This window comes from Artibeus jamaicensis, unplaced genomic scaffold (assembly GCF_021234435.1).
Source record: "Artibeus jamaicensis isolate MK-2021 breed Jamaican fruit bat unplaced genomic scaffold, CSHL_Jam_final contig_797, whole genome shotgun sequence".
NCBI classification, from domain to species: Eukaryota; Metazoa; Chordata; class Mammalia; order Chiroptera; family Phyllostomidae; genus Artibeus; species Artibeus jamaicensis.
This window is the reverse complement of record NW_026521977.1, coordinates 28,924,307-28,951,632: the sequence shown is the minus strand read 5'-3', so window position 1 is coordinate 28,951,632 and position 27,326 is coordinate 28,924,307. Positions and strand designations below refer to the sequence as shown.

Here is a 27,326-nt window from a genome sequence, read left to right as displayed (position 1 = left end):
CCTAAGAGCCAATGCTAAGGGCCTCTGATTCTGTGAAAACCCCATCTACTCCCACTTGGTAAGTCCCTTCCCCTTCCCCCTATATATCTTCCCACTGGTCTGAAATGCCTCCCTCAGGGATTCATTGCTTTGGATTTCCAAAGTCGGAACATCCCGTGCAACCTAACTCCTTAGGGAAAAGGCATGACATTCCGATTCTAATCAACTAAAACTGGGACTGGTGGGAGGGTAGGAAAATGACTGCGAGGGGAAGTGAGAGGGTTCCTGAGCTTTGCTCAGGGCGTGAGCCGTAGGACAGACTGGCCAACCTCAAGGACACAGGGAGTCCAGAGGGTTGTTTACACGCTGTGCCCTGCACCCCAAACAAGACCTCTTCCGGGGCAGAGAACTAGGGCCAAGGCTCAAATTCCACCTGAAGGCAGGATTGTGTAGAGGGACTGCCCTATACCGCCCCTCGCCCCAATTATTCACCAGCTCTGGCTCTGCGGTCAGGCCCAGCAGCAGCCCGCCCGCCTGGGGCGCTCGCTCTTCCGGACAGGTTCGCGATTCTCCTACATATATTCCCTCCTACGTCCCTCCTTCTCAAACCATCCCAGCCCTTCCTTTACCAAGATGGTGGCGATTGCACTTCCGGCGTGTGTCCTTAAGGGTGCGTCCGAGTGGCTGCTGCAGGTGCCGCTCAACGGGTTCCTCTCCCTTTGCTGCCTGGACGATAACGGTGATGGCGGGCGGACAGTTTGGCTGGATCGGGGCGGCTCTTCTGCAGCTCCTTCTTGGCGTAAACCTGATGCCACCTACGGAGGCCCGGACTCTGCGCTTCGTTAACTTGGTAATGAGAGGTGGGGTCGCCAAAGGGCTCTCACCAGAGCTTGCTGGTGGAGGGAGGGGGCGGGGCTTGTGCTGGGTTTGGGGGTCTGGAGGAGAGGCTGGTTTAGGAGACGGCCGGCCTGCGGGTTTGAGGTCGCGGGGTTGGGAGCCCCGGGGTATTGGCTCGGGAGTAAGGTGTAAGAAGTTCTCTATGGCGGGGGTCGGGTGAGTCTGCCCTGGGACAGGGATGTGGTCGAACGGTTAAGAGACCCATCCCGACAGAAGCCTTTGGTGAGCTTTTTCCAGTCACTCCACCGTCTGCCTTGCTTTTGTTTTTCTTTTTCCATCTGAAGCTTTGGCTTTGCCTGTAATCTCCCGAGGTCATTGCTTAGCCAAGTTAGACTCTCTGCAAGCTAGAAGTTAGTGACTTCTGAATTGCGGTCTTTGCAATGGGTAGAGTTAAGGCTTCCCAGGAGTGAGCCTTCCCTCCTCAACATGAGACAGAGGTGGGCTCTGTGTCCCCATCAAGGAGACCCTTCTGACCCTTAGGCAAACCGTTTTCTTTCTTTAGCTCTACAGACATGGAGACCGGTCACCAGTGAAGACATATCCCAAGGACCCTTATCAGGAAGATGCATGGCCCCAAGGGTTTGGTCAGCTAACCACGGTGGGTCAGAAGCCAGCTCTTCCTCAGTATGAGCTTGAAAATGAGTGACCTTTAGAGCAGGCTATGGAACTTGGGGCCCCAACAAACTGCCATATCCATTGTGGGTGCTGACTTTGACCAGACAGATTTCTTAACCTTACTTTTCTCTATGCCCAAGACAATGCCATATGCAACTGGCTACTTAGTAAATGACTTCTGCACTCCTACTCCCAGTCATAGGTAAACTTGGGAAGCAACAGTGCCTAAGCCCTGTGGGACTTGTGAGCCATCCCTAACCCTTGGGTTTACCCATAGGAGGGGATGCTACAGCACTGGGAGCTGGGCCAGGCCCTGCGGCAGCGCTACAGTGACTTTCTCAGCACCTCTTACCACCCGAAAGAGGTAAGGTTGGGAGCTCAAGATGCAAGGGCAACGGGATCCGATGTCCTCACCCTCTGTCCTCAGGGAGACTAAAACTGGGCACTCTGGCCTCCCTCCATGCACTTTGGGTTGTAGCAACAGAATAAGACATCTAAAGGCTGTCTAGAACGATGCCCTAGACGCTGAGTTGTGCCTGCTTGGCTGGGAAGAGGCAACAGTTATCAAGCATCCAAGCTTGGACTTAAGGAAGGATCTGGCAGAGTAGTTTCTGGCTCTGTGAAATAACTCAGGCTTTCCATTCAAGACACTTATTGAATACCTACTATGGGCCAAGCATTATGCTAGCACTTTGCACATAATGCTGCACCACACAGATATGATCTCTGCCTCTGTGGAGCTTAGGATACAGTGGATATGACAGTTTAGCCACACAGGATCAAGAGGTAAAGGGAGCAGGGAAGACAGAGAGGGCATGTCAGGGAAGACGGGCAAGTGTTTCAGCTCCTCAAGGCCCTCTCCCCACCCCACAGATGGGACAGCTCTTCTCTGGGTACCACTCTCAGCCACAGCTGTCTCAGGAGTCCCTCGGTGTTGTCATTGTTCCCCTGGGGGCCAGCTCTGTCCTGATCTTGCCCTTCCCCACGGCTTTCTCCTCCTCCTTCCACAAGCAATGTCTCTGTTCTTTATCTTATTTCCTCCCCTTGGTCTCCAAGCCAGTGTAAAAGGGAGTGTGAATGGAGATAATTTCTGCCTATAAGGATCCTGGCCTAGAGAGACAGGCGTTACAAAACTAGAGCAACAGACGGAACACAGAGCCTTACTGTCTAAGCACTAAGACTGGGAGGGGCATCTGAACTAGAGCCATTCCCACAGGAGCCATTCTCAGAGTGGTGAGCCCTGGCCCCCCAGCTGAGTGTTTGGGCCTTTGCTGGGAAGGCGGACAGGGAAGGCCAGAGAGGGTGCAAATGCAAGATGCGTGGTAAGATTACAATGTGCTGGGTAGCCGTCAAGAACAGGGTCTTCCCCTAGGGCCCCACAGAGGAGCCAAAGCGCCCCACCCCATCCCCACAAGGGAGACTCATGTTGCCATCACTGCAGGTTTATGTGCGAAGCACCGACTTCGACCGTACTCTCATGAGTGCTGAGGCCAACCTGGCCGGACTCTTCCCTCCCAGCAGGATACAGCGCTTCAACCCAAACATCTCTTGGCAGCCTATTCCCGTTCACACCGTGCCCATCACCGAGGACAGGGTGAGACTGGCTGGCCCTGCCCTGAAGGCGGTGAGAGGGACAGCTCTGGCCACGGGCCTGCTGATCACTGACACCCTCTCTGGCTCTGCTTCCCCCTTTTGGTCTGCAGCTGCTGAAGTTCCCATTGGGCCCATGTCCCCGTTATGAGCAGCTGCAGAACGAGACCCGGCAGACACCAGAGTATAGGAATGAGAGTATTCAGAACACAGTGAGTGGGGCTGAGGTGGAGGTCATCACAGCGCCGTTTGCACCGGGGCAGGACTGATCCCCTGACCCATTTTTCATAGCAATTTCTGGATATGGTGGCCAACGAGACGGGGCTTACGGACCTGACACTGGAGAACATCTGGAATGTCTATGACACTCTCTTCTGTGAGGTGAGCCCGCCTAGGAGTGCGACCACTGTCCTCTTGCACTCTGCAGGCCCAGGCGACCGAAGTGCCTGGCTACCACTGCCACTGGGGAGGTCCAGGCAAGCCACCTGATTCTTGTGAAACAAGGGAACTTCCCTCAAGGGTGGAAAAGAACCCCAGAGTGGGAAATCGTTTATTAGTTGTCAGCAGTTCCTACCCCTCTCCACCCAGCGCTCGGGTGGTGCCTGACTCCATTCTGCTGAGTCATGCTTTTTGTGCTCCAGCCTCCTCTCCCGTGCCCTGCAGCCTCAACACTGTCCGCCATGTCTCCTGGTTCCAGTCCCTCTGCCTCTCCTCTCCCTCCCCTCACACACACAGGCACCTTCTCACTGGGGAAGAGAGACGCCCCTGGAGAGGCTTCTGGCCTAGGCCAGGGGAGCTAACCTGCCCGCTGCGATACACAGAAAACGCATGGGCTGGTCCTGCCACCTTGGGCCTCACCCCAAGCCATGCAGCGTCTGAGCCTTCTAAAGGACTTCAGCTTCCGCTTCCTCTTCGGGATCCACGAGCAGGCAGAGAAGGTCCGGCTTCAGGGGGGTGAGTGACAAGAGCAGCATGTCACTCCCTTCCCCAGGACCCTACAGCGTTAAAAGTCTGCTTCTGGGGGCTTCTCACACACTTACTTCTCCATCTGAAATGTTTCCTGCACTTTCAGAACCCCTTAGACGCGCCCCCCAGTCTTCCCATTAGTCACCAAAGTTTCCGTAATTTGCCAGATGCTTAGCACATTTGTCACTGTGAATGACCACAGTTGGGTTCGCATGTTTCTTTTCTGCTGTTCACGTTCTTATGTTTCACTCATGTCAGAAGACCCTTCTCCCTTAAGGGCATATCGTCCTCCAGAGACCCCCTGGGGACCACTGTGAAAGAAGGCTGCGAGCCACGGACAGGCCAGTTTTCCCTGCTCTGAGGGCTGAGGGAGTGCTGTGGTCAGACATCCCAGCGGTTTCCAGAACCTGCAGCGGCGGGGCTCCCTCGGCCTGGAGCCACTGTCTCGTGTGTTCTGAAGCAATCTTAAGTTTATATTTGCTCCAGATTGGAGGAATTCTTCAAACAGGGGCAGGGCTTTGTAGCTCTTTTATAAAAGGGCTGGTTTCTACACCTGTCTTGAAGTAGAGATAGCTTGTTTTATCTTGCTTCCCTCCGGAAACCTGACAGTTGTCAGAGCAGATTCCCAAGCACTTAGAGAGTTCTCTGTGTTGGTGGTCAGACCCAGGACTAGCAGAGGGCGAGGGGGGCACAGCGAGATCTGATTGGAAGACGGTGATGGCCGCAGCCCCTGACGCTGGGGACTTCTCTCCTTCAGGAGTCCTGCTGGCTCAGATCCGGAAGAACTTGACACTGATGGCGACCTCCGCCCACCTCCCCAAGCTGCTGGTTTACTCCGCGGTAAGCCCCCATCGTGGCCAGCGTGCCAGCATCGGATGAGGAGCCGGATTTCTCCTCTATTCAGTGCCTGGGGGGTGCGGGGGAGCAGTGCTAATGGGGAGCCGCTCTGCCTTACAGCACGATACCACCCTGATTGCTCTGCAAATGGCGCTGTATGTCTACAACGGCAAACAAGCCCCCTATGCCTCCTGCCACATATTCGAACTGTACCAGGAAGATAATGGGTGAGTGGGGCCACCAGTCAGCACTCTGAGGGGCCCTTGCATGGTGGCTGCGGGCAGGCCAGGTGAGCAGCATCCGTCTTATCTCCCATCAAACCTCAGAAATTTCTCCGTGGAGATGTACTTTCGGAATGAGAGTGACAAGGCGCCCTGGCCGCTGAGCCTGCCCGGCTGCCCCCACCGCTGCCCCCTGCAGGACTTCCTTCGCCTCACAGAGCCCGTTGTGCCCAAGGACTGGCAGCAGGAGTGTCAGCTGACAAGCAGTTCCGCAGACACAGGTGAGCTGCTGTCTGCCTCTGCTCGTCACATCCCAGAACAACTTGAAGTCCATACCCATGAGTCTTGAGAGAGCTGCCACGCTTCCAGCCACCTTGTTGCCGTTCCCTGGACAGCGTACCTCTCCACCCTGAGACCGTGTTTCACCTTCTCCCCGATCGTGCTTGGCAGATGCCCTCGCTTCTTGTATCACCGGGAAAACAGAAACAGTTGGGAGAGAGTGGTCCCATTTCCCCACCACCACATCTTCTGGCTTTCTGGCTGGGACAAGATACTGCTTTAAGTCCCACCCACTCTCCAGTTATACTCAGGGCCATCTGTTCCCGCCTCCACAGGGACCTCTGATTTCTCCGTGTTTCCTCCCTCCTGGGTCAGGCCCATCTCAGAAGCCTAACAAAAACCTCTCGGACCCCCATCTTTCTCCAGCTACAGCTCCGCTTCTCTGTTCCCTGTTAGAGCGCGGTCCTTCCCAGTTGCCTAGACTCTGGTTTCACTTCCTCACTGCCCCTTCTCTCAGGGTCACACTGGGCAGTCTTGTGTCACCTTTCACTCCATTAACTTTTGTTAAGGTCCAGTCACCTCCTCTTACCAAAGCCAGTGACCAGTTCTTAGTCAGCTTCTCTCACCTTTCAGCAGTGTGACCTAACTGGCCACCCCTTCCTTAAACACTCTCTTGGGTTTGGTTTTTCTCTTAACTTATAGGCCCCTTCCTTACTGGCTTCCCCCCACTCTACAGTGGGTGGCCCAGGGCTCATCTTGGCCCTTGTCTCATCTGTGCCAGCTCCCTAAGTGACCTCCTCCACCTCTCCATGCTAAGTTCTGTCTTCTTAGGACTCACAGATTCATGACCTTGTCTTTGAGCTGGACTAACGTAGCCAGCTGCAGATTTGAGGTCTCTACATGGATGACATCTCAAAGCTGGTGTCTGAAAGCAAACGCTCTTCCCCCTGAAATCTGTTCCGCCTCCAGGCTTCCCTATCTCAGTAAACGCCACGTTAGTCACCTAGTTGCGTAATATAATCCCCCACAGCCAATCTACTAGGAGATCCTAGCATCTCCACTTTTAAAATATATGCTTTTATCTTGAACAGTATCCACTCACTGTCTGATCTCTTTGCTCCCTGCATTTACTTCTAAAATGCAGTACTAGCCTGTAAGGTCTACTTGGATTCGGCTCCGGCCGTCTACAGGAGAGGGTCGGCTATTCTCCGTGCAGGCAGACCAAGTGCTCTTGTGACTGGTAGCCGTGTCTTTTGGATCTAAAGGTTTTCTCATTTGGGGAGAGGCAGCATGACTCTGTGGCTAGAAACCTGGGTAGTATAACTTTGTTAGTTGCTAAGAGTACAGATATGGTATCAAACCTTGTTTTTTGTCTGTTTAATCCTCCCCCAAGGATATGTTTATTGATTTTAGAGTGAGAGAACAGGAGAGAGAGAAAGCAGAGAGAGAGACATTGATCGGTTGCCTTCCCATATGTGCCCCAACCAGGGATTGAACCCACCTTTTGTTGTACAGGACGATGCTCCAACCAACCAAGCCACCCGGCCTGGGCCAGACCTTGTTTTGACTCTTGCCTGGCTTCTTGTCATCAGACATTTAGTAGGTTGTTTAACCTCTTTCAGAACTTTCATTTTATTGATTATAATAAAAAGCCTACCTTTAAAAGATGATCTTGCACTTCAGTCCAGTCTACCATCATCTCTTGCCTGAACTACTGATAAGCTTCCTAATGTTCTTTCTGACTCTCTTCCTGTCCCTACCAGTCTCCCAGTACAGCAGAGTTAATTTCTTTAAAAAGTAAATTGGGCCCTGGCCAGCACAGCTCAGTGGATTGAGCACGGGCTGCGAACCAGGGTGTCACCAGTTCGGTTCCCAGTCAGGGCACATGCCTGGGTTGCAGGCCGGGTCCCTAGTGGGGACCACGTGGGAGGCAACCATACATGGATGTTTCTCTCCCTCTATTTCTCCCTCCCTTCCCCTCTCTCTAAAAGTAAATAAATCTTTAAATTTTTTTTAAAAAAGTAAATTGGTTCCCATTACTATCCTTCTCAGAGTCTTCCAGTGACTTCCCATCACATTTGGAATAAAATCCAAGTTCATTACCACCTGGCCTGGTCCTCCACTCTCATCTCCTACTTGCCCCTTTCTTATGATACTTTCTTGATGATCCTAGAACATGCCAAGCTATTCTCACAGCAGGGCCTTCTGCGAGTGCTTGCTGTCTCCTCTCTGCCCCCACCACAGGACTCTCTCCTCTCAGATCTTTGTTTTACTGCCTCCAGTTCTCAGTTCAAATTATCCTCAGTGATGCCTTCCCTGACTGAGCTACCTCTCCATCCTTTCCCCCTTCCCTTGCTTTGCTTCAAGGTGTTTTGTCACTAACTGTGAATATCTCCATTGTAAGACATATGGTAGGGTTACGCATAAGGTGGGCAATCAAATATTTGTTGAATAAATGCTGACATGCCCTTTCTTTTCCTGTCCCCGTGCCCAGAGGTGATCGTGGCCTTGGCTGTGTGTGGCTCCATCCTCTTCCTTCTCATAGTGCTGCTACTCACCGTCCTCTTCCGGATGCAGGCCCAGCCTCCTGGCTACCGCCACATTGCAGATGGGGAGGACCACGCCTGACAACCACTCAGCCCGCTTCCCTCTGCCTCCTAGGGGAGGTGGGCTTGGCCCTCATTCGTGACTGTTGCTGCTCCCAAGCCCATGGACAGGAGACCCCGAGCTGGGCCTCCCTCTGATTATCCCAACCTAGATGAACAAGTGGGACTCGGCCTGGCCCGTGGCACCTGTCACTCGGTATTCATGTACCCAATGTTTACGAAGTACTGTGCTAGATATTGGCTCTCTCCAAACAGGACTTGCCTCCTCCGTGCTCCCTAAGGACCAGAATGTAGACAAGTGGTCAAGTTTCACCTGGGGCCTGGGATAAAAAAAACTGAAGGAGCTGGTGCCTGATCTGCCTTGCCTGCCTCCCCAGTCAAGACCTGCTCTCTCTCTTCCAGCCCAGAGTCTTTGGCAAAGGGCTCAGAAGACACGGTCTTCCCTCGGTGCCTGGTTTACTGGGAAAAACTACATAACTTTGGGGGCACAAACACTGGCCACCAAGGAACCAGATCACCCAACAGCCAGCCAGTCAAGTTTCCCTTTGTCCATCTGAAGCCACCATTAGAGTCAGACACACTACCTGAGGCACCTCGGTCACCCCTGTAGCTGGAGTGGGTTGGAAGGACTTTTGGGGGGTAGTCAGGGGAGGTGGGCGGGGAGAGAATTGCAGTAGTCATGAAACTACTGCCCGCTCAGCTGGACTGGGGTCTCCAGGGACGTGAGGTAGATGCAGGTTGTAAAGTGGACGACTGCTGACTGGCCCACAAACTGAGGAAAATGAAAGTTTTGGACTCTTGGTGCTGGTTCTGTGCCTTTTCTTCATTTGGGAGACCCAGGGGTGCTCTGACCAGGTCAGTGCTGGAAGATCCACTCAGAAACTTGGTTGAGTATAGATTTATTGGTCATGTCAGTTGGGGGCACAAATCAAAAACCCACCACCACCTGATCACTCTGCCAGCACACGTCACAGAGGAGAAAAGTACCTTGGCTCCAGGAGAAGCTTGGTTCCAGGCTAGATATAGCAGGGACCCTTGGGGCAACTGGGTCGCCAACTCTGGAGAAGTTTCCAGGGCTAAGTCCAGAGCAATAACATGCTAGTGTCCCAGCCCCACAGTGTCCCATGCCACAGCATCCTTGTTCCAACCCTAAGACTTGGATACCTTTGGCCCTTTGACACACAGCCATCTCTTCCTGCAGGACTTGTTCTCATGTTGCCCGAAGCCCTTGCTTGGAGCAACACCTTCATTAACGTCTCTCATTTCTGCATCCTTGTCTCCTGCTGGCTCCAAATGAGAATGTGATAACCTAGGAAGAGTGAGACCAGTCTGATTCGCCTTCCACTGTCAGTCTCTCAGAGCTTGGGGCTGGCCCAGGGAACCTAGAACTTGGTAAGGAAATACCAGGGAACTGGACAGCACCCAGGCATTGCTGTGACCAAGACAAAGCAAGACGGGTGGAGGGCCTAGGCCAAAGAGACCACTGTCTCCTGATTATCTTCTTCACTGACTCCTACCCTGGGGTGAATGGGGCAGGGCTAAGCTGGCGTTAGCTTGCACTGAGCCTTGGGGAGCAGGGTCAGGCCTGGCCACTCTGAGATACAGCAGACTTCACTCACCCATCACAGAGGCCAGCGTGTCCCCCATAGGATTGAACTCATTGAGCTGCAGAGACAAGGGGATAAGCATGAGGTGGGGGGTGAAGGTATCAGGAGCGCACACAAGGACTCATTTCTGATCATTTCTGGTCAATGAGGTAGGTTGAATTCCCTGCATCCTCCCATCATTTGAGGGCCCAAACCTCACCGAACTGATACCAGAAGATTCTGGGTCATAGAGCTGATGCATCAATTTCCCTGAGCTTCCATCAAAGACATCAATTGTTCTTAATTCGTGGGGGGTACCACTTTTGAAATTAGGATCTGGGTATCTGCCCACAACAATGAGGTTGTACCGAGGATGCCAGGCTGCCTAAGAGATGGAAAAGCTGGTCATGAGAGTAAATGCAGAACATGATCAAAAAGGACTTCAGAAGTATTCGCTGCCACTAACAAGTGTTAATACAGTTGCCAACAATTTAATAATGGAGATAACATCTACACAGATCTACAAGAATAGTTTTCAGTTGTGTATACATCTACCATTGTAAATTTCAAATTCGAAGCTGGCCCTTAGGACGCCTTCAGGCCTTGTCTCTCTTGCATTTGCTGAGATCATACCAACTGATCAATGTTCTAACATCAGCCTGACCCAGACATTAACCAAAAAGGTGATCCTATGACAACGGAAAAAGTCTCTGGTAACCAAAACCAAATAGGGCATACGTAACCCCACCACTACCTCCTTCATCAGCGTGCGGGTCGAGTAGAAGGTGGCCCGTGGCCGAAAAGGGAAGGAAACCTATGTTCCCCAGATCATCCCACTCAAAACACATGTGAACAGCTGTTGGGATGACCGATGGATGGGATTTTCCTAAGAAACTTCTCAAGGAAGTTTCGAAGGAGGAAAGATGGGAGCAGGAAGGAAGAAGTAGTACATGTAAAGGCTGGGAAGTAAGCTGCAGGTCACACTTGGGAAGTTGTAAGTTGGCTTCACTGGGTAAGAAGTGAGAGATGGCAACAGATGAGCCCACGGGAACACCTGAAGGGCCCTGGCGCTATTAAGAACTTGGATTTGATTTGAGGTGTGTGGGGGCCACTCTAACACTAAATCATCTCCGTTTCCTGAGCACTTGCCAGCTGGTAGGCGTATGCGCTACGTGTACTGATTCAGCCTCAAAGCAACCCAGTCAGATACCATTATTCCCCTCGTATAGACAAGGAAACCGAAATCCAAAATGGAAGTAATTCGCCCAAGGTTCTAACCCAGAGGGGCGTGCCTGACTGACGCTGGTCGGTGTGCTGCACTGACCACAGTACAGGGCCATGGTTCTGCAAAAGAATATAAAACAGTAGAGGGGAGAACTGGCAGCGTTCAGACTGCTTAGGGACTTGGGCAGGAAGGAACCTCAGGACTTGAAGACTGTAAGCCATGGGGAGTGAGGCTAGAGAAGCTGTTAACAAGAAGCGGGCTAAGGTTAGCTTGCAGATCAACCGTGCGCCCCAAGAACAAACAGGGCAGAACGGAGGGTCAGGATCTTAGAAAATGCCCTCGGCAAGGAGACCAGGGCTGGGTTGAAAAAAACTCAGGAAAACAGCTTATCAAAGAAACAAAACCCCGCAAAATGGGATGGCAGAAGTGGGACAAAAGGAGCAGCGAGGTCCAGGGGACAAGAGACTGCTTTGTGTCAGGGCAGGAAGAGATATGGAAGGAAAGGCTGCTTCTGTCCTCTCTCCACCTTGGGCAGGCCTGATGGGTCCCCACCCACGATCACAGTTCTTTGTCACTCACCTTAATGGGTGTCAGGTGCTGGAAGTGGCGGTGAGGGTGTGGAATCAGGCTTGGGGGGCGGTCCCACTGGGAAGCAGAGTAAACCCGGATCTCACTCTTCTGGTCGGTGGTCAGGAGCCGGACGCCATCGGGACTGAAATGAGCTGGCAAGTGAAAAAAGCCCCTGAGCTGAAGGAGCCACGGATCCCCTGTTGTCCCGGCCTTCACAGGCCTTTTCTTGCAGAGACAACCTCCCTCCTGTTGTTCTCCAGACAGGGGTGGAAGGGAGGAGGTAAATCTGGGCTGTGAACAAAAATATTCTAGAGACTCCACGGCTAATGGGGGCAGGTAGAGTCAGAAAGGTTCCAAGACATCAGCTTGGCAGATGCTGTCAGGGGTAAAGGTTTGACCTAGCAGCTTCTGAACTTGGACTGAAAGCCCAGGAAGGGGTGGGGTAGGCGGGGTCTACAGCAAGGAGGTCTATCCCACCTGCGTTGACAGGATGCCTGTGCGGCAGCGAGTAGAGAAAGCTGGATTTCCCTTTAACCTGGCGCAGGTCCCAGATTTTCACTGTTTGATCTACAGAGGCTGTGACCAGAAACCAATCAGAGCATGGGTTCAGGGCCACATGGGTCACTTTCTTTTTGTGCATTCTCATATTCCAAAGCTGCAGAGGAAAGCTTGGTTCAGGTGGGGGCAGAAGACAAGGCCGGGGGGGTAAGGGGGGGAAAGGGAGGCCCCAGGCTCCGGAGAACACACCTCCCTGCCGTCCATGTTCAGCAGGACCACGTGCCCCACGTTGTCTCCGGTGACCACCATGCGTCTTTCTGCAGACACATCCAGGCTGCAGAACCAGAAGCTGAAAGGAAAGATTGTGCTGTAAGGTTCTTGGGGACAGAGGCAAGGCCCATGCATCCACTGTCATAGCTCTGGTGTCTAACACACAGATACTCAGTAAATATTTGTTGAATGAATGAATAACTCTCTTGCCACAGGCTCCCAGGGAAGAATGCCTAGATTTGTCTACCACCCAGACAGATGGTATGGAGTGATGGGCTCAAAACACTGCTGGGCCTGGGATCCTCAGCTAGTATGAGCCCCTGAAGCAGCCAGACCTCAGGACTATAAGGCAAGTCCTCAGGTTAGCATGCCCCATGCAGCCCTGGGTTCTGAGGAAGACCCCTTTATGATTCTGTCTCTTTGCTCTCTACCTGTTGAGCCAAAGGAGATGACAAACCAAACAGGGACTGCCCAGCTCTGCTCCTCAGAGCTGGCTAGAAAGGAACTTCTGCCCCCTTCTGAGCATTTACGGGAAAAAAGCACACACAACCCAGAAACCTGAGGATGAAGGACATGGGCAGGGGAGTGGTTCAGGGACCCCGATATCCAACCAGGAGAGCTCAAACCCTCAAGTCCTTGCTACACCGCCTTTTGTATCCCCTATAAATAGGGAGAGTTTCTTGTGGAAGAGAAACCTGCAGCTGGGTCTGTCCTCACATGTCCTGACTGCACATGTATTTCTTACCCCTGTGGGGCAGTCCAGGACAGCATGCAGGGCTAGTTAGACCCTCACACCCTCAGTTCCTAAAGGAGCAGGGGTGTGTCTCTGGCTCGAAATCAAAGTGACAAGTATCTTATAGTTTCTACAACCACTTGCTCTTCGGGAGTCCGAAGTGCTTTATAGACATGATTTTATCCATTTAAGCTTCCATCATGGAACTGGTCAGGCCATTACACCCCGGCAGATGCAGGGAATTAAGTTTAAGTTCTCATCTCCGCTCTATGCTTTAAGTGGCTAGCTAGGCCAACGCCATGTTGACTTGTCTAGTGAGAATCAAGGTCTCATTGAACATGGGAATGAAGGACTTACAGGAGAGCTGAAGCCCTTCCGCTGCTGAGAAGAGTGGAGGCTCCAGAACTCCTCTCCAAATTACCCACCTGGACCAGAATAAGAGCAGCTAAAGAAAGAGTGAGAAAGCGGCAGAAGGATGGAGAGTGGCTCACACCTTGCCTTACTTCCCTGTACCAGGTTTGGGTAAAAGAAGCGGGATCTGGATGCTGTCACCAGAACTGCACTGACAGCCCAGAAGCCCTTTCCCCTGGTAGTTACCCTACTCACTTGCAGGTGCCATAGTTGGTATAGACTTGGAGAATGTTGCCTTTAAAGTCTTGCAGCCTGGTCGTTCCCTCCATTGAGGAGATGAAAAACTGGTTGGTGTTGAGAGGGTTAAACTTCAGCCCAGTGATGCTCCCTCCAGCTCCAATCTAACCCAGGAAGAGAAAAGTAGGTGAGTGATGATGGCCAAGGAGGAGGATGAGGTCTGGTGCATACTCTGCCCCCGAGAAGTTCCAACAGGCAGCACTTGGGGCCGTGCCAGTTTACACGCCTGGACCCTGCAACGCTCTCCACTGTGCTCTTTATTTCTCGAAGTTTTAGTTTTAATTTTATTTTCCAAATTAACATACAGTAAATGTGGTTGTTTTGAGTACACAGTTCTATGACTTTTTAAAATTATCTTTTTTTTTAAAGACTTTATTTAGGTACTTTATTTTTTAAAGAGAGGAAGAGAGGGAGAAAGAGAGGGAGAGAAACATCAATGTGTGGTTGCCTCTCACATGCCCTCTACTGGGGACCTGGCCCGCACCCAGGTACGCACCCTGACTGGGAATTGAACTAGTGACTCTTTGGTTTGAAGGCCTGCGCTCAATCCACTGAGCCACACCAGCCAGGGCCAGCTGTATAAAATTTAACACACGCAGAACAGTTCCGGTATCCCCCAAAACTCCCTCATGCTCTCCCATTGTAGTCAAACCTCCCCCCACCTCTAACTCCTGGCAACCACGGATCTGTCCTCCGTTGCTATGGTCTTGCCTCTGATAGACTGTTGAGTAATCGATCCTATAGCCTGCAGCCTTTTGAGACCAGCTTCCTTCATCTCACTCCACACAATGCCCCTGCGATACATCCAAGTTGCTGTGTGCACCTCTAGCTGGTTCAGCCGTATTGCTGAGTACTCCAGCGGGTGGATGTACGATAGTTTATTGCACAGTGCTCTCTTTAGGAGAGCTTTGTCTCCAAAGGGTGGCTGGGTTAGGAGGGCAGGAGACGGGTGGGAGCTCCTTCCTATGCTTCCCAGACACCCCTGGCAATGATGGTGAAAATGATCATGATCACACCCACTGCTTAACCTTATTACCCTAAGTGCTTTTTATGCCTCAGGCAGTTTTCAGAATTTTACAACCCGAAGAGCTCCTTCTCTACTGCTTTCCTGTGTGGCTGCTATCTCAGCCTCATGTACCTCTACAAGGTCTCTCACACAATGTCCACTTCGCTTATTCAACATGCTAACTGGCAGGTCCCATTCCCTCTACAAACATTCTAACCAGTGTCCAGGGTCTGACAAACCCTTGATGCTAATAATATAACCGTCTGCTCCCACCACTTGAGTTCAGTGCTTACATGGCTTAGCTGTGTTTGTTCTTAAACCTGCATATGCCAGTTCAACTTTTTATTATACGTTAATTATGCAATTCAATTAAATGTGTAATTTAATTACATATAACTTATTAAACATTTAATTAAATATTTAAACTGAACATTTAAACATTCAATTAAACATGTAATTTAATTACACTGATGAAATACATGCAGAAAGAAAGACCATTGTTACTTTTGCGAAAGCCATGTTGAATGCTTTGGAAAAATTAGATTAAAAAATTGCTTAAATTACAGTTGTCAAATTAAACATGGGTGAGATACTTATAAACAATTAGGGTGGGGAATAAAAATTTTAAAAGAATCTGTCATTGGGTTGCCTCAGGACTATCTTTAAGTTATGTTTCCACTTTGGTGAAATGGAAACTGGGCCACATACAGAATACATCATGTGTGCAGGGTATGCAGTACCAGGTGCACCCTTATCAGTGGACCCTCACTCCAAGAACAGGACAGGCCCCATGTCAAAGCATTAGTAGTGAACACATACATTAACATTTCAAGTTAAGCCCTGGCTGGTGTGGCTCCGTGGATTGAGTACCGGCCTGTGAACCAAAGTGTTGCTGGTTGGATTCCCACTCAAGGCACATGCCAGGGTTGAGGGCCAGGTCCCCAGTGGTGGGCATGTAATAGGCAACCACACACTGATGTTTCTCTCCCTCTCTTTCTCCCTCCCTTCCCCTCTCTCTAAAAATAAATACATGAAATCTTAAGAAAAATCATTTCAAGTTAAAATGCATAAGTGGTCTCCTAGCAAGGGTGGATTGAGTGGTTATGACCAAATTTTTCACTGAGAAGGAGTAACAAGCCTGGACGAAATACGGGCGAAATACGGGCCTGGACGAGATATATTTGAGACTTCCAATTCCAGTGGGGGTGGGTTAGTCTGTGTCAGGCCAACCTTTGGCTGAGAACAACTAGAAAGTGTATATAAAACACGTCTTTGAAGAATGAAAAAAGGTACAGACACTTCAGAAAACAGTCTGGCAGTTTTTCAAAAAAATTAAACATAGAGTGACCATAAGACCCAGAAATTCTGCCCCTAGATACACGCCCAAGAGAAATGAATACGTGTGTTCATGCAAAAGCCTGTACACAAATATTCATAGCAGCATGATTTGTAATAAAGGCAAAAATCAATGACTCAAACATCCATCTCAAGAAGGAGTAAAACTAACAGGAAACTAAAGCCTAAGAAAGTAGAAAGCAAAAGCATGAACTTTAAAAGGTAAGAGGACATCATAAACAATCTTATGCCAATGAATTTGAAAATGTAGATGAAATGGGTAAAATTCCTAGAAAAATACAAACTTGCCAAAATGACAGAAGATGAAGGACAAAACTGAATTTACAACTAAAAAATTTCTTGCAAAGTAAATTCTAGATCCTGGTGGCTTCACTGGTGAACATACTAAATATTTAAGAAAAAATATCAATCTTTACTTAAAATTTTATTTTCAAGCCATCTCCAACTCAAAAAAGTTACAAGAATAGCACAAAAAAATATTATTTCTCTAGGACGATTTGATAGTGAGTAAACAACTGGAGGTCTCGCTCGTTGGCCAGTACCGGCCTGTGTGCAAAGCAGGGCAAAGCAGGTTCACAGTCGTTCACGTGTAAATGAACAAGTAACACCACAAATATAAACCCTGTGTTTCACGCACTCACAACTGTAAACCCACTTTTGCCCTATCCTGTATCTCTTACAAGAACATTCTCCTACATAACCGCAATAAAACCATCAAAACTTAGGGGTCTCTAAAGTGGTTCAATTCATAGAAATGGAAAGAAGAATTGTGGTCGCCAAGGGCTGGAGAGAAGGGGAAGTGGGGAAGTGTTATTAAGTAGGTATACAGTTTCAGTTTCACAAATTGAAAATGTTCTCGAGATTTTTTGCACAATAATGTGAGTGTAGTAAACACTACTGAACTGTATACCTAAAAATGTTCAGGTGATAAATTTTAGGTTATATGCTTTTACAAGTTTTAAAAAGCAGTCTTACTTGCTAGAGATACATTGTAATTGTAATTGTAAAAAAAAGAAAATAATAAAAATAAATGAAAAAAGGGATATAAGCCAAAACAAATAAAGAAGAAACCAATGAATTTGCCACATTATTAGAATAAAGGGGAAAAATCATGCTTACTGACCTCAATAGATACAAAAAAGTATTTGATGAAACTGAATTATCTTTCATAATAGGAACTTTTGGCAAACTGGGAATAAAAGGGGAACTTAACAGATGACAGCTAGTGGTGGGGGGAGGAGGTTGGGGGTGGAGGCTTAAGCAAAAAAGAAAAGACTCATGGACACAGGCACAGGGCAGGGATTGCTGCGGGGAGGGGTGTATAAGGGGACTAAATGGTAATGAAAAAAATAACAAAGCTAACAAAATAAAGGCGGAACTTAATATGATAAAGGGTTTTTAAAAACAAACAAGTTCTAAAAATAAACAAGCTCCTAGGTATATACCCGAAAGAACTGAAAACATCGCCAAACAAAACTGGCAGAGGAATGTTTACAGCCGCAGTAGCAATAGCAGCAAAAGGTAGAAACAACCCAAATGTCCCTCAGTAGATGAACAGGTAAGTCAAAGGTGGTATACCCACAGGACGGAATATTTCTCAGCTGCAAAGAGTAAGGATGTACTGATACACGCTATAATATGAATGAACCTTGAACATTAGCATAGTGTTCAAGGATCTAGCATAGTGTGACACTATGCTAAGTGAAGCCAGGCCCAAAAGGACACTATGCTATGCTAAGTGAAGCCAGACCCAAAAGGACAAATACTGTGTGACTCCATTGATATGAGGTACCTAGAATAATCAAATTCATAAAGTTAGAAAGCAAATTAGGGGACTGGGGAAAAGGGCAATAATAAGTCATCGTTTAAAGGGTACAGAGTGGCCCTAGGTGGTGTAGCTCAGTGGATTGAGTGCCGGCCTGTGAACCAAAGGATCACTGGTTCAATTCCCAGTCAGGACACATGCCTGGGTTGTAGGCCAGGTTCCCAGTTGGGGGTGCATGAGAGGCAACCACACACTGATGTTTCTTCCCCCACTCTCTCTCTCCCTTCTCCTCTGTCTAAAAATAAATAAAATCTTTTAAAAAACAAAAATAAAGGGTACATAGTTTTATTTCAGGATGATGAAAATAAACTGTGGAGATGGACAGTGGTGATCATTGCACAACAATGTAAATATTCTCACTGCCACTGAACCGTACACTCAGAATTGTTAAATGATAACTTTTACGTTATGTGTATTTTACCACAATAAAAAGTAGTAAAGTCATACTTAACGATAAAACATAAAAGCCTTCTGTGATCAAGAACAAGATAAAAATGTCTGTCATTGCCAATATTAAACAGTGTACTAAACATCTTTGTCAATTTGGACCAGGGCAAAAAAAGTATAACAATGGTAAAGGAAGATATCAAACTCTCATTATTTGTAGATGACAGGATTGTGTAGGGAAAAATGTTCAAACCTCAAACTGTAAAAATCAATAACATGGATTTATGCTTCCAATCATGAGCAGCACATTGCTGGCTGGTAGCCTAACGAATATGTCATTGAGCCCTGGCTGGTGTAGCTCAGTGGATTGAGCGTGGGCCTGCGAACCAGACAATGGGGGTTCGATTCCCAGTCAGGGCACATGCCTGGGTTGCAGGCCAGTTCCCTGCAGGTCAGTTCCCAGCGGGGGACGCTCAAAAGGCAACCATACATTGATGTTTCTCTCCCTCTCTCCTTCCCTTCCCCTCTAAAGATAAATAAATAAATAAATCTTAAAAAAAATATGTCATTGAAATCCCAGAAAAAAGGAGGGGCGGGGAAATTATTTGAAGAAACAGTGGTCTAAAATTTTCCAAATTTGATGACATTTGTAAACTCGCAGATCTAAGAAGCCAATGAACTTCAAGCAGGAGAAACATAGAAAAAGACACTGAGAAAATCATAATCATTTTTAAAGCAGCCAGAAGAAAAGGGGGGCAATCATGACAAGAGAAACAGAAGAATGAGAGCAAACTTTTTAGATTATTTAAAATACTGAAACAAAGCAAAACCTGTAAACCTAGAATTCTATACCCAGCAAAAGTATATTCTCCCCCCGCCCCCTCAAAAAAGAAACACTTTTTAAGATAAACAGAAGGAAAAAAATGCATTACCAACCAATCGACAATGTAAGAAATGTTAGAAGGAAGAAAGACAATATTACCAAAAAGCCACCTGGGTCACACACAAAAAACCAAAAAGCACTGGAAATGGCAAGTATATGGATTTTTACTAGGTTTTTCCCATAAGTTTGTTTTTTAAAAAATCTTTAATGGCCCTGGCTGGTGTAGCTCAGTGGATTGAGCGTGGGCCTGAGAACCAAAGGGTCGAAGTTCGATTCCCAGTCAGGGCACATGCTGGGTCGCAGGCCAGTACCCCGCAGGGGATGCACAAGAGGCAATCACACATTGATATTTCTCTTCCTCTCTCTTTCCCTTCCCCTCTATAAATAAATAAAATCTTTAAAAAAAAAAGATAGCAAAAAAAAAATCCCTCAGGTGGAATATTAAAAAAAAAAAAAAAAGATACCTATCCCACAGCCCAGCCATTCTACAACTAGATATTTACTCAAGAAAAATAAAAACACATCCACATAAAAATCTGTACATGAATGTTCAGAGCAGCTTTTTCTGCAACAGTCAAAAACTGGAAAAAGTCCAAATGTCCTTCAGCAGGTGAATGAATAAATAAATTGTGGTATATCAATATACTGGAACACAGAAAGAAAAAAAAACTACTGATACACACAAAAGTATAGATGAATCTCAAATAATTATACGAAGTGAAAGAAGCCAGAAAAAGAGTATATATTGTAGGATGCCATTTATATAAAAGGCTAGAAAATGCAAATTAATCAAAAGGGATAGAAAACGGATCCATGGTTCTCAGGGGACAGAGCAGCAGGAAAAAAGATGATAAACAGGCATCAGAGAACTTCAGGAGTAATGGGTACGTTCATGATTTTAATTAGATGGTTTCATGGTTGTGTATGTGTCAAAACTCATCAAATTGTATACTTTAAGTATCTGTAGTTTATTATATATGAATTATATCTCAATAAAGATTTAACAAAAAGCGAAAAGACAACTGACTACATGAAGCAAAAATAATAATGTATTGTTAGGCTGTAACTTATCTAAATGTAAAATGCAAGACAAGGAGAGAAGGGAGAAAATGGAAGTAAACATAAGGTTGTAAGATTCTTACAAAATATGTGAAGTGGTATAAAATTATTTGGAGGTTCTCTCTGATAAGTTGAAGCTGTATATTGTAAACCAGGAGCAACCACAAAATCAGAGAAAAGAAAAGGGAAGAGAAGTATAACAAAGTATAATAATCCAAGGGTGGAGGTAATAGGAATCATAAGAAGTACTCAATTTTGGTTGCAAAAAGAAGGGAAAGAAAATGAAATAGAGATGAGACAAACAGAAAGAAATACCAAGATGACAGATTTAAACCTAATAATATTTATAATTATATTAAGTGGAAATGGTCAAATGCTCCAATTAAGCACCAGAAATTATCAAGTTGGATTTTTAAAAATGCTGTCGACAGGAAGCCCATTTGACATATAAATACACAAATAGGTTACCAATAAAAGGATGGGAAATGATATATCACACAAATATTAACTAAAGAAGGCTGCAGTGGCTATATTATTATTGAAGAAAGATTTCAGAAAAATAAATATCACCAGGGAGAAAGGGAGACATTGCACACTGACAAAGGGGCCAGTGAATCCAAAGGACAGAATTCTGAATGTGTAAGCCCCTAAAATAGTTTCCAAATGCTTGAAGCGAAAACTCAAGAAAAACAGATCCACAATTTTACAGTTGGAGAGTCCAATATTCCTCTATCAATAAGGATATAAAACATTTGAACAACACTATCAACCAACTTAACCTAATTGACATTTCGAGAACAATCTACTCAGAAACAGCAGAATATGTGTTTTCTTTATTTTTTAAACTATTTATTTTATTTTATTGATTTTAGAGGGGAAGGGAGACATCAAATTGTTGTTCCACTTATTTATACTTTCATTGGTTGATTCTTCTGTGTACCCTGACTGGGGATCGAACCTGCAACGTTGGTGTATCAGGGATGATGCTCTAACCAACTGAGCTACCCGGCCAGGGCTATATATTGTTTTTAAATGCACATGAATCATTCACTAATATAGTCCATGTGCTGGGCCATAAAATAAGTTTAAAATGTAAAAGAACTGGAATCATATAAAATATTTTCTGTTCATAACAGAACTAGAAATAAAGGGGTATTTCAACAATCTCCAAATATTTGGAAATTAAACAACACACTTCAGAATAGCCTATAGGTCAAAGAAGAAATCATAAAGAATTGGGAAATTATTTGAACTGAATAAAAACAAAAATAGAACAAAATCTGTGAGATGCAGCTTTAGAAATAGAGGAAAATTTATAGTGTTAAATGGTTATATTTTAGAAAAAAAGCTGCCCTGGCTGGTGTGGCTCAGTGGATTGAGTGCCGGCCTGCGAACCAAGGGGTTGCTGGTTTGATTCCCAGTCAGGGCACGTGCCTGGGCTGCAGGCCAGTTCCCTGCAGGGGACGCGTGAAAGGCAACCGTACATTGATGTTTCTCTCCCTCTCTCCTTCCCCTCTAAAGATAAATAAATAAAATCTTAAAAATAAATTAAAAAAAGAGAACATGATGGGGGACATCACTACAGATCATACTGACATTAAAAGGATAATGAGGGAATAGTGTGAGCAACTTTATGCCAAATTCAATAACTTAGATAAAACAAATTACTTAAAAGACAAACCACCTCACTCATTCAAGAAGAAACAGATAACCTACATTGCCTTATAGCTATTAAAGACATGGACTACATAGTTAAAACTCAACAAAGAAAACTGCAGCTTAGTTCCCACATGGCTTAGCTGGTGAATCCTACAAAAAATTTAAGGAATAGTACAGAACTTGGTACTATTCCTTACAGAAAATACAAGAGGAGGGAACAATTCCTAAGTCTTTTTTATGAGGTCTGCCTTACCCTGATACCAAAACAAAGGCATTTAATTAAAAAGGAAATTATAGGGTATTTTTAAATGGTCATCATCTTGTATAAGGTGATATAACAAGTAATATACAAATATTCTAGGATAGAATATTTATCCAATAATCTAAGTAGAAATATGAGTGTAATAGTGTATACACACACAGAAAGATGTACAAAGTGGAAATTTCATGTAATATTTACTTTATATTTTCCTCTGTATTGTCTGAATTTCTGATGAACATGAATCATTCTACAGTGAGAATAAAATTTATCTCCATTTTGAAAATGCAATACACATTCCCTTGCCAAGGGTCTGAAAGATATAAAGATCAAAGCCAAGGTCAAATGACTAAAGTGACGAAGTGAGACACCACCGCTCCCCTCGTCACTGGTCTCAAATCAACTCTCTGCTGTCAGTACCTGGGGGTACAAACAGACAGTTCTCCAGACCACCACGCACTTCTTCCACACCCACCTAGTTCCCTGCTAGTCCCAACTTTCCAATGCCCAGACCAATCCGCATTGGTGTGAGGAAACTTCATGTAAGTGACATGATCATAAAGGGTGATGTTAACCAAAAGCCTCGGCCTGGCACAAGTTCAAAGCAGTTTCCCTTTTGGTCGGTAGGCTCTTCCCCCGGGACACCTTTAGCTGTGTCTGAGTTTTCTCCATTCCCTGGACTCCTCCTGCCTGAGCTCTGGTTCTGACTTCAATTTAAAGCGTCCCTTCCTCATCCTATCTCACCAGCTGGGCAGGAAGACCGCCGAGCTCTGTGTACAGCGCTCTGCTGGCTGCCTTTCTTCTGGCTTCAGGCACTTGTTCTCTCCAACACCCATCTCGGGCCTCGAATTGTAATTTCCCAAGCCTGCCTAACCTGGCCGTTTCTGACGGGTGGCTCTCCTAACTCTCCTCCTGGGTTTGTCCTTGGCCTCTTGTATCTCTAAACCAAAGATGGAAAAGCAGTGAGCTGAAGCAGAATGCAGTTCACAGGTGTGTTTTATTTAGCTACACGGCTTGTTTAATTTTGTTACTGACATGAAAAACCAGGACATTTCAGATTGAATCCCTTGTATACCGTTGGTGGGAATATGAAGTGGCGCTGTCACAATGGTCCATTTGAACATTAAGGCAGTTCCTCAAATAATTAAAAACAGAATTACCGGATGATCCAGCAACTTCACTTCTGGGTACGCGCCCCAAAGAACTGAAAACAGAGACTCAGAGAGCTATTTGTACAACCGCACTCACGGCCGCATCATTCACAACCGCTAACAGGCAGGAGCAGTCCAAGTGTCCACTGACAGATGAATGCACATGCAAAATGAGGCAAATGCATACAGTATTGTTCAGTTTTAGAAAGGAAGGAAATTGTTGATGTGTACTACAACGTGGACGAAGCTGCAGAAAACTAAGTTCTAGGTTGCTCAGTTAAATAAGCCAGTCACAAAGGGATAAACACTGTGTGATTCCACTGATGTGAGACAGTTAGAGTAGTCAAAATCATACACAGAAAGTAGAACGGTGGCTGCCCAGGGCTGGGGGATGGAGGAATGGGGAGTTAGTGTTTAATGGGTACAGAGTTTCAGATTTGCAAGATGAACATTTCTGGAGACTGGTTACAAAAGTGAATGTACTTAGTGCCACTGACCCTACCACCTCACATCATTCTTGTATTGGTTTGGCTTCTTTAGTCATGTGAGTTTGCGGGTTTTGCCCTAAACCCAGAGCGTTAGCTTCTGTAGTACAGCCCTCCAATGTCAGCATCCAGCTAGGCAAGCTAAGGGTCTATTCTTTGGTGGAAGGGCCAACACCTTCACCCCTCAGCAACTGATGATAAACACCAGCGTGACTGGGAAGACCATCCCTAAAAAGCTCTACGCCACACCTTGTCCCAAACACACTCTGCCTTTCCTCCTTTCATCTCCATTTACGTAAATACTGTTCTTCCTCACTCCTCCACGAAGCCTTCTCTATAGATTCTAATTTGAGCGAGGGTCTTCCTTCTCTCATGTTCTATGGCATGCAGCATCTGAAGTGCTACCTATTGTGTATGTCTACATGCCGTCTACCCAGTCACACGCCATGACCCTCATTTACTCAACAAATATAAAGCAGCCACCCTGGGCAAACATCATTCTGGGCACTGAGGACAAAGTGATGTGCCAGAAAGACAAGGGCCCTGCCATTGTGAAGCTTACTTTCCAGGGGGCAAAGTAAGTAAATAAGTAAAACATTTCAGATATTAATAAACACTGTGGGGAAAAGGTGAAGCAGGGAGACGGGGAGTGGCTGTGTGGGGTGGAGGCTGCTTTGCAGACAGAGTGGTCACTGAGAGCTTTCGGAGGAAGTATATTGAGCTGAGATCTGAAAAATAAGAGGGAACCAACCACGAGGAGGCCGTTGGAAAGAGCACCGCAGCCAATGGGAACAGCAAGTTCAAAGACCTATTTTCAGGAATAGAAATAGCACATGTGGCTAAAGCATAGAAAGTGAGGAAATGCAGCAGCACGAGAGTACGAGATAAGACAAGACTTATGAAGAGGCTTAAATCCTACGTGATGACTTACTAGTGGGTGATCAACGGTTTATACCTTCTAATTTTTTCAGGGCAGGCACTCAATAAAGATTTGAGCATCACCACCATTTGCTTGTTTGAAAATACCCACAGCTACTTTCGATCCCAGTCATCTCCTTTTCACTGGTCGACTTTTCACTCCTTCAACGCTTCTTCCGCACGGTTATCTGGCACAGGGACTGCTCACCCCTTTAATGAAGGTAGGTTTGTCCTTTATGCCAAAGTTCCAGAGCATGATATCTCCCCCTTTGGAACCCACGGCCAGGGTGCTGGGGTGAGTTGGGTGCCATGCCATGGATGTGGCCCTCCTGTCAAAGGGGGCAGCCTTTTGGAATATCCGGTATGAAGCCAGAGAGTTCAAAAAGGACTGCTGGAGATCCTGACAAAGAGAGAAAATAACTGAGTTGAATTAAAACCCAAGTCCCAGGTAAACTGTCAATCTCTGCCTCCTCCGTAGATGAGCCCTAGGGCCCAGTCCTCCCACCAAAGGAAAACTAACTGCCTGTCTCTGCGCATGAATATATTTGCGATATAAATGAAATAATCTTGGAAAGCAAGAGGGCGGAGCACATTCCAGCCGGAATCTTTACAGCCTGACTTCTACCTGGCTGAGTGCCCAGTAGACCAGACCCCAAGGTGGGCAGTGATCTGACCACTCTGAAAACCCGGTGAACCAACTCAGCATCTACTTTGGGGGCATCCAGTTGTGTAAAAAGCACCACGGAAACCCTTAAGCACTTCGGCCAGGAAACGCCTCACCTGCTGTAGCGATGGCCAGGCAGTTCTGCCCAGCTTATGGTGATGGAGGGCCCTGACGATGCTCCTGCACCGTGGAGGGACCTGCAGGCTAGCCAACCCCTCCCGAAGGCAGCCGGAGTCAGATCTTCTGCTAGAACCTGCCAAGTAGAACAGACACATATTTTCTTCTCCAATTTCACCCAAGAAAGGTTCTTCTGCCAAAATTCCAGTAAGCCTTGTTGTTTCATTCGGCAGAGCCAATCTCTCCCATCACCTGTCCATGGTCTGCTCAGTCTCATCCAGCACAAGAAATAAACGATGAGCAGGGATTCAGTCCCTGCCCCCAGATAGGAATTCCAAAGTGAAACTAATACACTTCTGCAGGGTTCCTCAGCACTGAGCCAAAGAAACACACAAGAATAAAGCGTATGCAAAACTCTTGTCAATTTGAGTTGGAAAACTCATAAGGTTGGGTGACAATTTTAAAATCATACATAATGCAGAGTAAAAAAATAAAACACACAAACAAAAAGGTGTCTAGCACAGAAATGACCGTTTGGGGAAGAAGCACCTTTAAGTTCTACATTAACATAATGTGGAGGAGACAGTTGTTGGCCCCAAATCCAATCCGTTCTCCTGAAAACCAGTGAGACCAGAGCGTCTGACGTGACTCCAAACAGACTAGGCTACTGTGGGGGAGGTCGACCCGCTTAGACTCGGAATCCAGCCACTCTGGATTGCCAAGGTGTAATCTGAGGATCTGATCTCTAGGAATCCAGACTCTTGGAAGCCAATTCTTTCTTCTGGGGGTGGAGGGGGGACCCAAACACAAGCACTTCATAGACCACCCCTTTCCAGTCTTTTGAGTTCTTACAGCCCTAGGTTTGATCCCCCTTAAACCTCGGAGAAACGTGTTTTCTAAGGAAGGAAGGACGGGGAGGGCGCTCATGACTCAAACTGAGAACCTGCAGCTACACACGCCACCAGACAAGGTGGGTTTATTTTAAGCAGTCCTCCGCATCTGGCAATCTGGTACAAACAAGGAGTTTGAAGTCTGCCGTTTGGAAGTTTGGAATTCATCTGCCTCGTCCGGCCACGGGACGGAGGTTAAGCCCAAATTCTATGACGTCAAGGGACCTGCAGACAAAATGCACAGCCTGAGGCATCTGAAACTTTGGACGGCCTCACGAATTAGGAAACACCCATCCCCCACTCCAGCCTCCTGCACGAGAGCCCCTAACGACGGAATTATTAAAGCCGTAGGCGTAGGCAGTACCGGGGCCCTTCACACAGAGCTTCTTGGCCTCGTGCTCCAGCTCCCCCGGGTTTCTGCTCCTCTTGCTCCTGGGGTGCAAAGCCACCTCAAAGGTCTTCCGGGTTTCTGGGCGTTTCTTGGGAGCCATCGCGTCCTCCGTGCAAAGAGGTACTATACCGTAAACCGAGATTATGGAGGGAAGATAGGGAAGCCTCTGGGGAGAAAAAGGGCGGGGAGTCGGGCACTCGTCCAACTTCCCGCCAAACCGGCCAACTTCCCGCCAAACAGGCTCCTGGCTTCCAGACTAGTTTCTAGTTCCTGCTCCGCCCCTCTCTGAGGGGCCCCGCCTCTCCGGGGGACGGACGGGGCGCGCGCGGGGAGATGGGAAGTGTGAGCGCGGGGGAGATCTTGGGCTCCCTGGAGAAATGGGTTTGGCCTGCCCTACGTGCTAGCGCGTTCTAGTCCAGTCAGCCGAGTTGCCAAAAATAAAGATGGCCGCCAGTGCTAGGCCACCCTACTTGAAGCCTCTTCAGACGCTGCGCTGCCAGGCCTCTGCGGTCCCGAAGACCGTACACCAATCAAAGGGTCGGCTCCGCCTTCTCTGTCTTTTAATTGGTGGTCACGCCCGCTTGGGCTTTAGCGACGGCTGATCCTTACGCGAGGAAGGTGGCTTTGTAGACAGGTAGAGACTTCTGTGCGGTGGAGACTAGCTCTTCCTGCCCGCAAACTTGGCGATCTGTGTCCAGTATTCTTATCCCTCCAGCTCACTAGAATGTCAGCTTCTCTGAAAAGTGGTTGAGATTC

The 27,326-nt window shown here is 47.3% G+C and overlaps 2 protein-coding genes across 4 annotated transcripts; one reads left to right on the top strand and one right to left on the bottom strand.

Moving 5' to 3' along the window:
* The first annotated feature begins 709 nt into the window (after window positions 1–709).
* ACP2 (acid phosphatase 2, lysosomal) lies at window positions 710–8,790 on the top strand. The gene is made up of 11 exons (XM_037166161.2): window positions 710–829; window positions 1,379–1,474; window positions 1,769–1,855; window positions 2,933–3,085; window positions 3,195–3,293; window positions 3,373–3,462; window positions 3,903–4,035; window positions 4,805–4,887; window positions 5,005–5,111; window positions 5,211–5,386; window positions 7,879–8,790. Exons 1-11 carry the CDS (start codon window positions 722–724, stop codon window positions 8,010–8,012), a joined length of 1,266 nt encoding a protein of 421 aa, XP_037022056.1. The 5' UTR covers window positions 710–721; the 3' UTR covers window positions 8,013–8,790.
* An 89-nt stretch (window positions 8,791–8,879) lies between these two features.
* DDB2 (damage specific DNA binding protein 2) lies at window positions 8,880–26,876 on the bottom strand. Of its 3 annotated transcripts, XR_005085402.2 has the most exons (11): window positions 26,544–26,876; window positions 25,289–25,425; window positions 24,717–24,908; window positions 13,479–13,624; window positions 12,119–12,218; window positions 11,849–12,026; window positions 11,381–11,523; window positions 9,797–9,961; window positions 9,610–9,655; window positions 9,155–9,299; window positions 8,880–9,048 (listed from the first exon to the last, which is right to left on the bottom strand). XR_005085402.2 is itself a non-coding variant. In XM_037166158.2 (10 exons), the coding sequence occupies exons 1-10, from the start codon at window positions 26,668–26,670 to the stop codon at window positions 9,250–9,252; spliced, it is 1,284 nt and encodes a 427-aa protein (XP_037022053.2). In that variant the 5' UTR covers window positions 26,671–26,876; the 3' UTR covers window positions 8,880–9,249. The 3 variants fall into 3 exon arrangements, 2 of the variants coding, with proteins under 2 accessions (XP_037022053.2, XP_037022054.2); XM_037166158.2 differs by having other exon boundaries at window positions 8,880–9,299; XM_037166159.2 differs by lacking the exon at window positions 9,797–9,961 and having other exon boundaries at window positions 8,880–9,299.
* Between the last annotated feature and the right edge of the window lie 450 nt (window positions 26,877–27,326).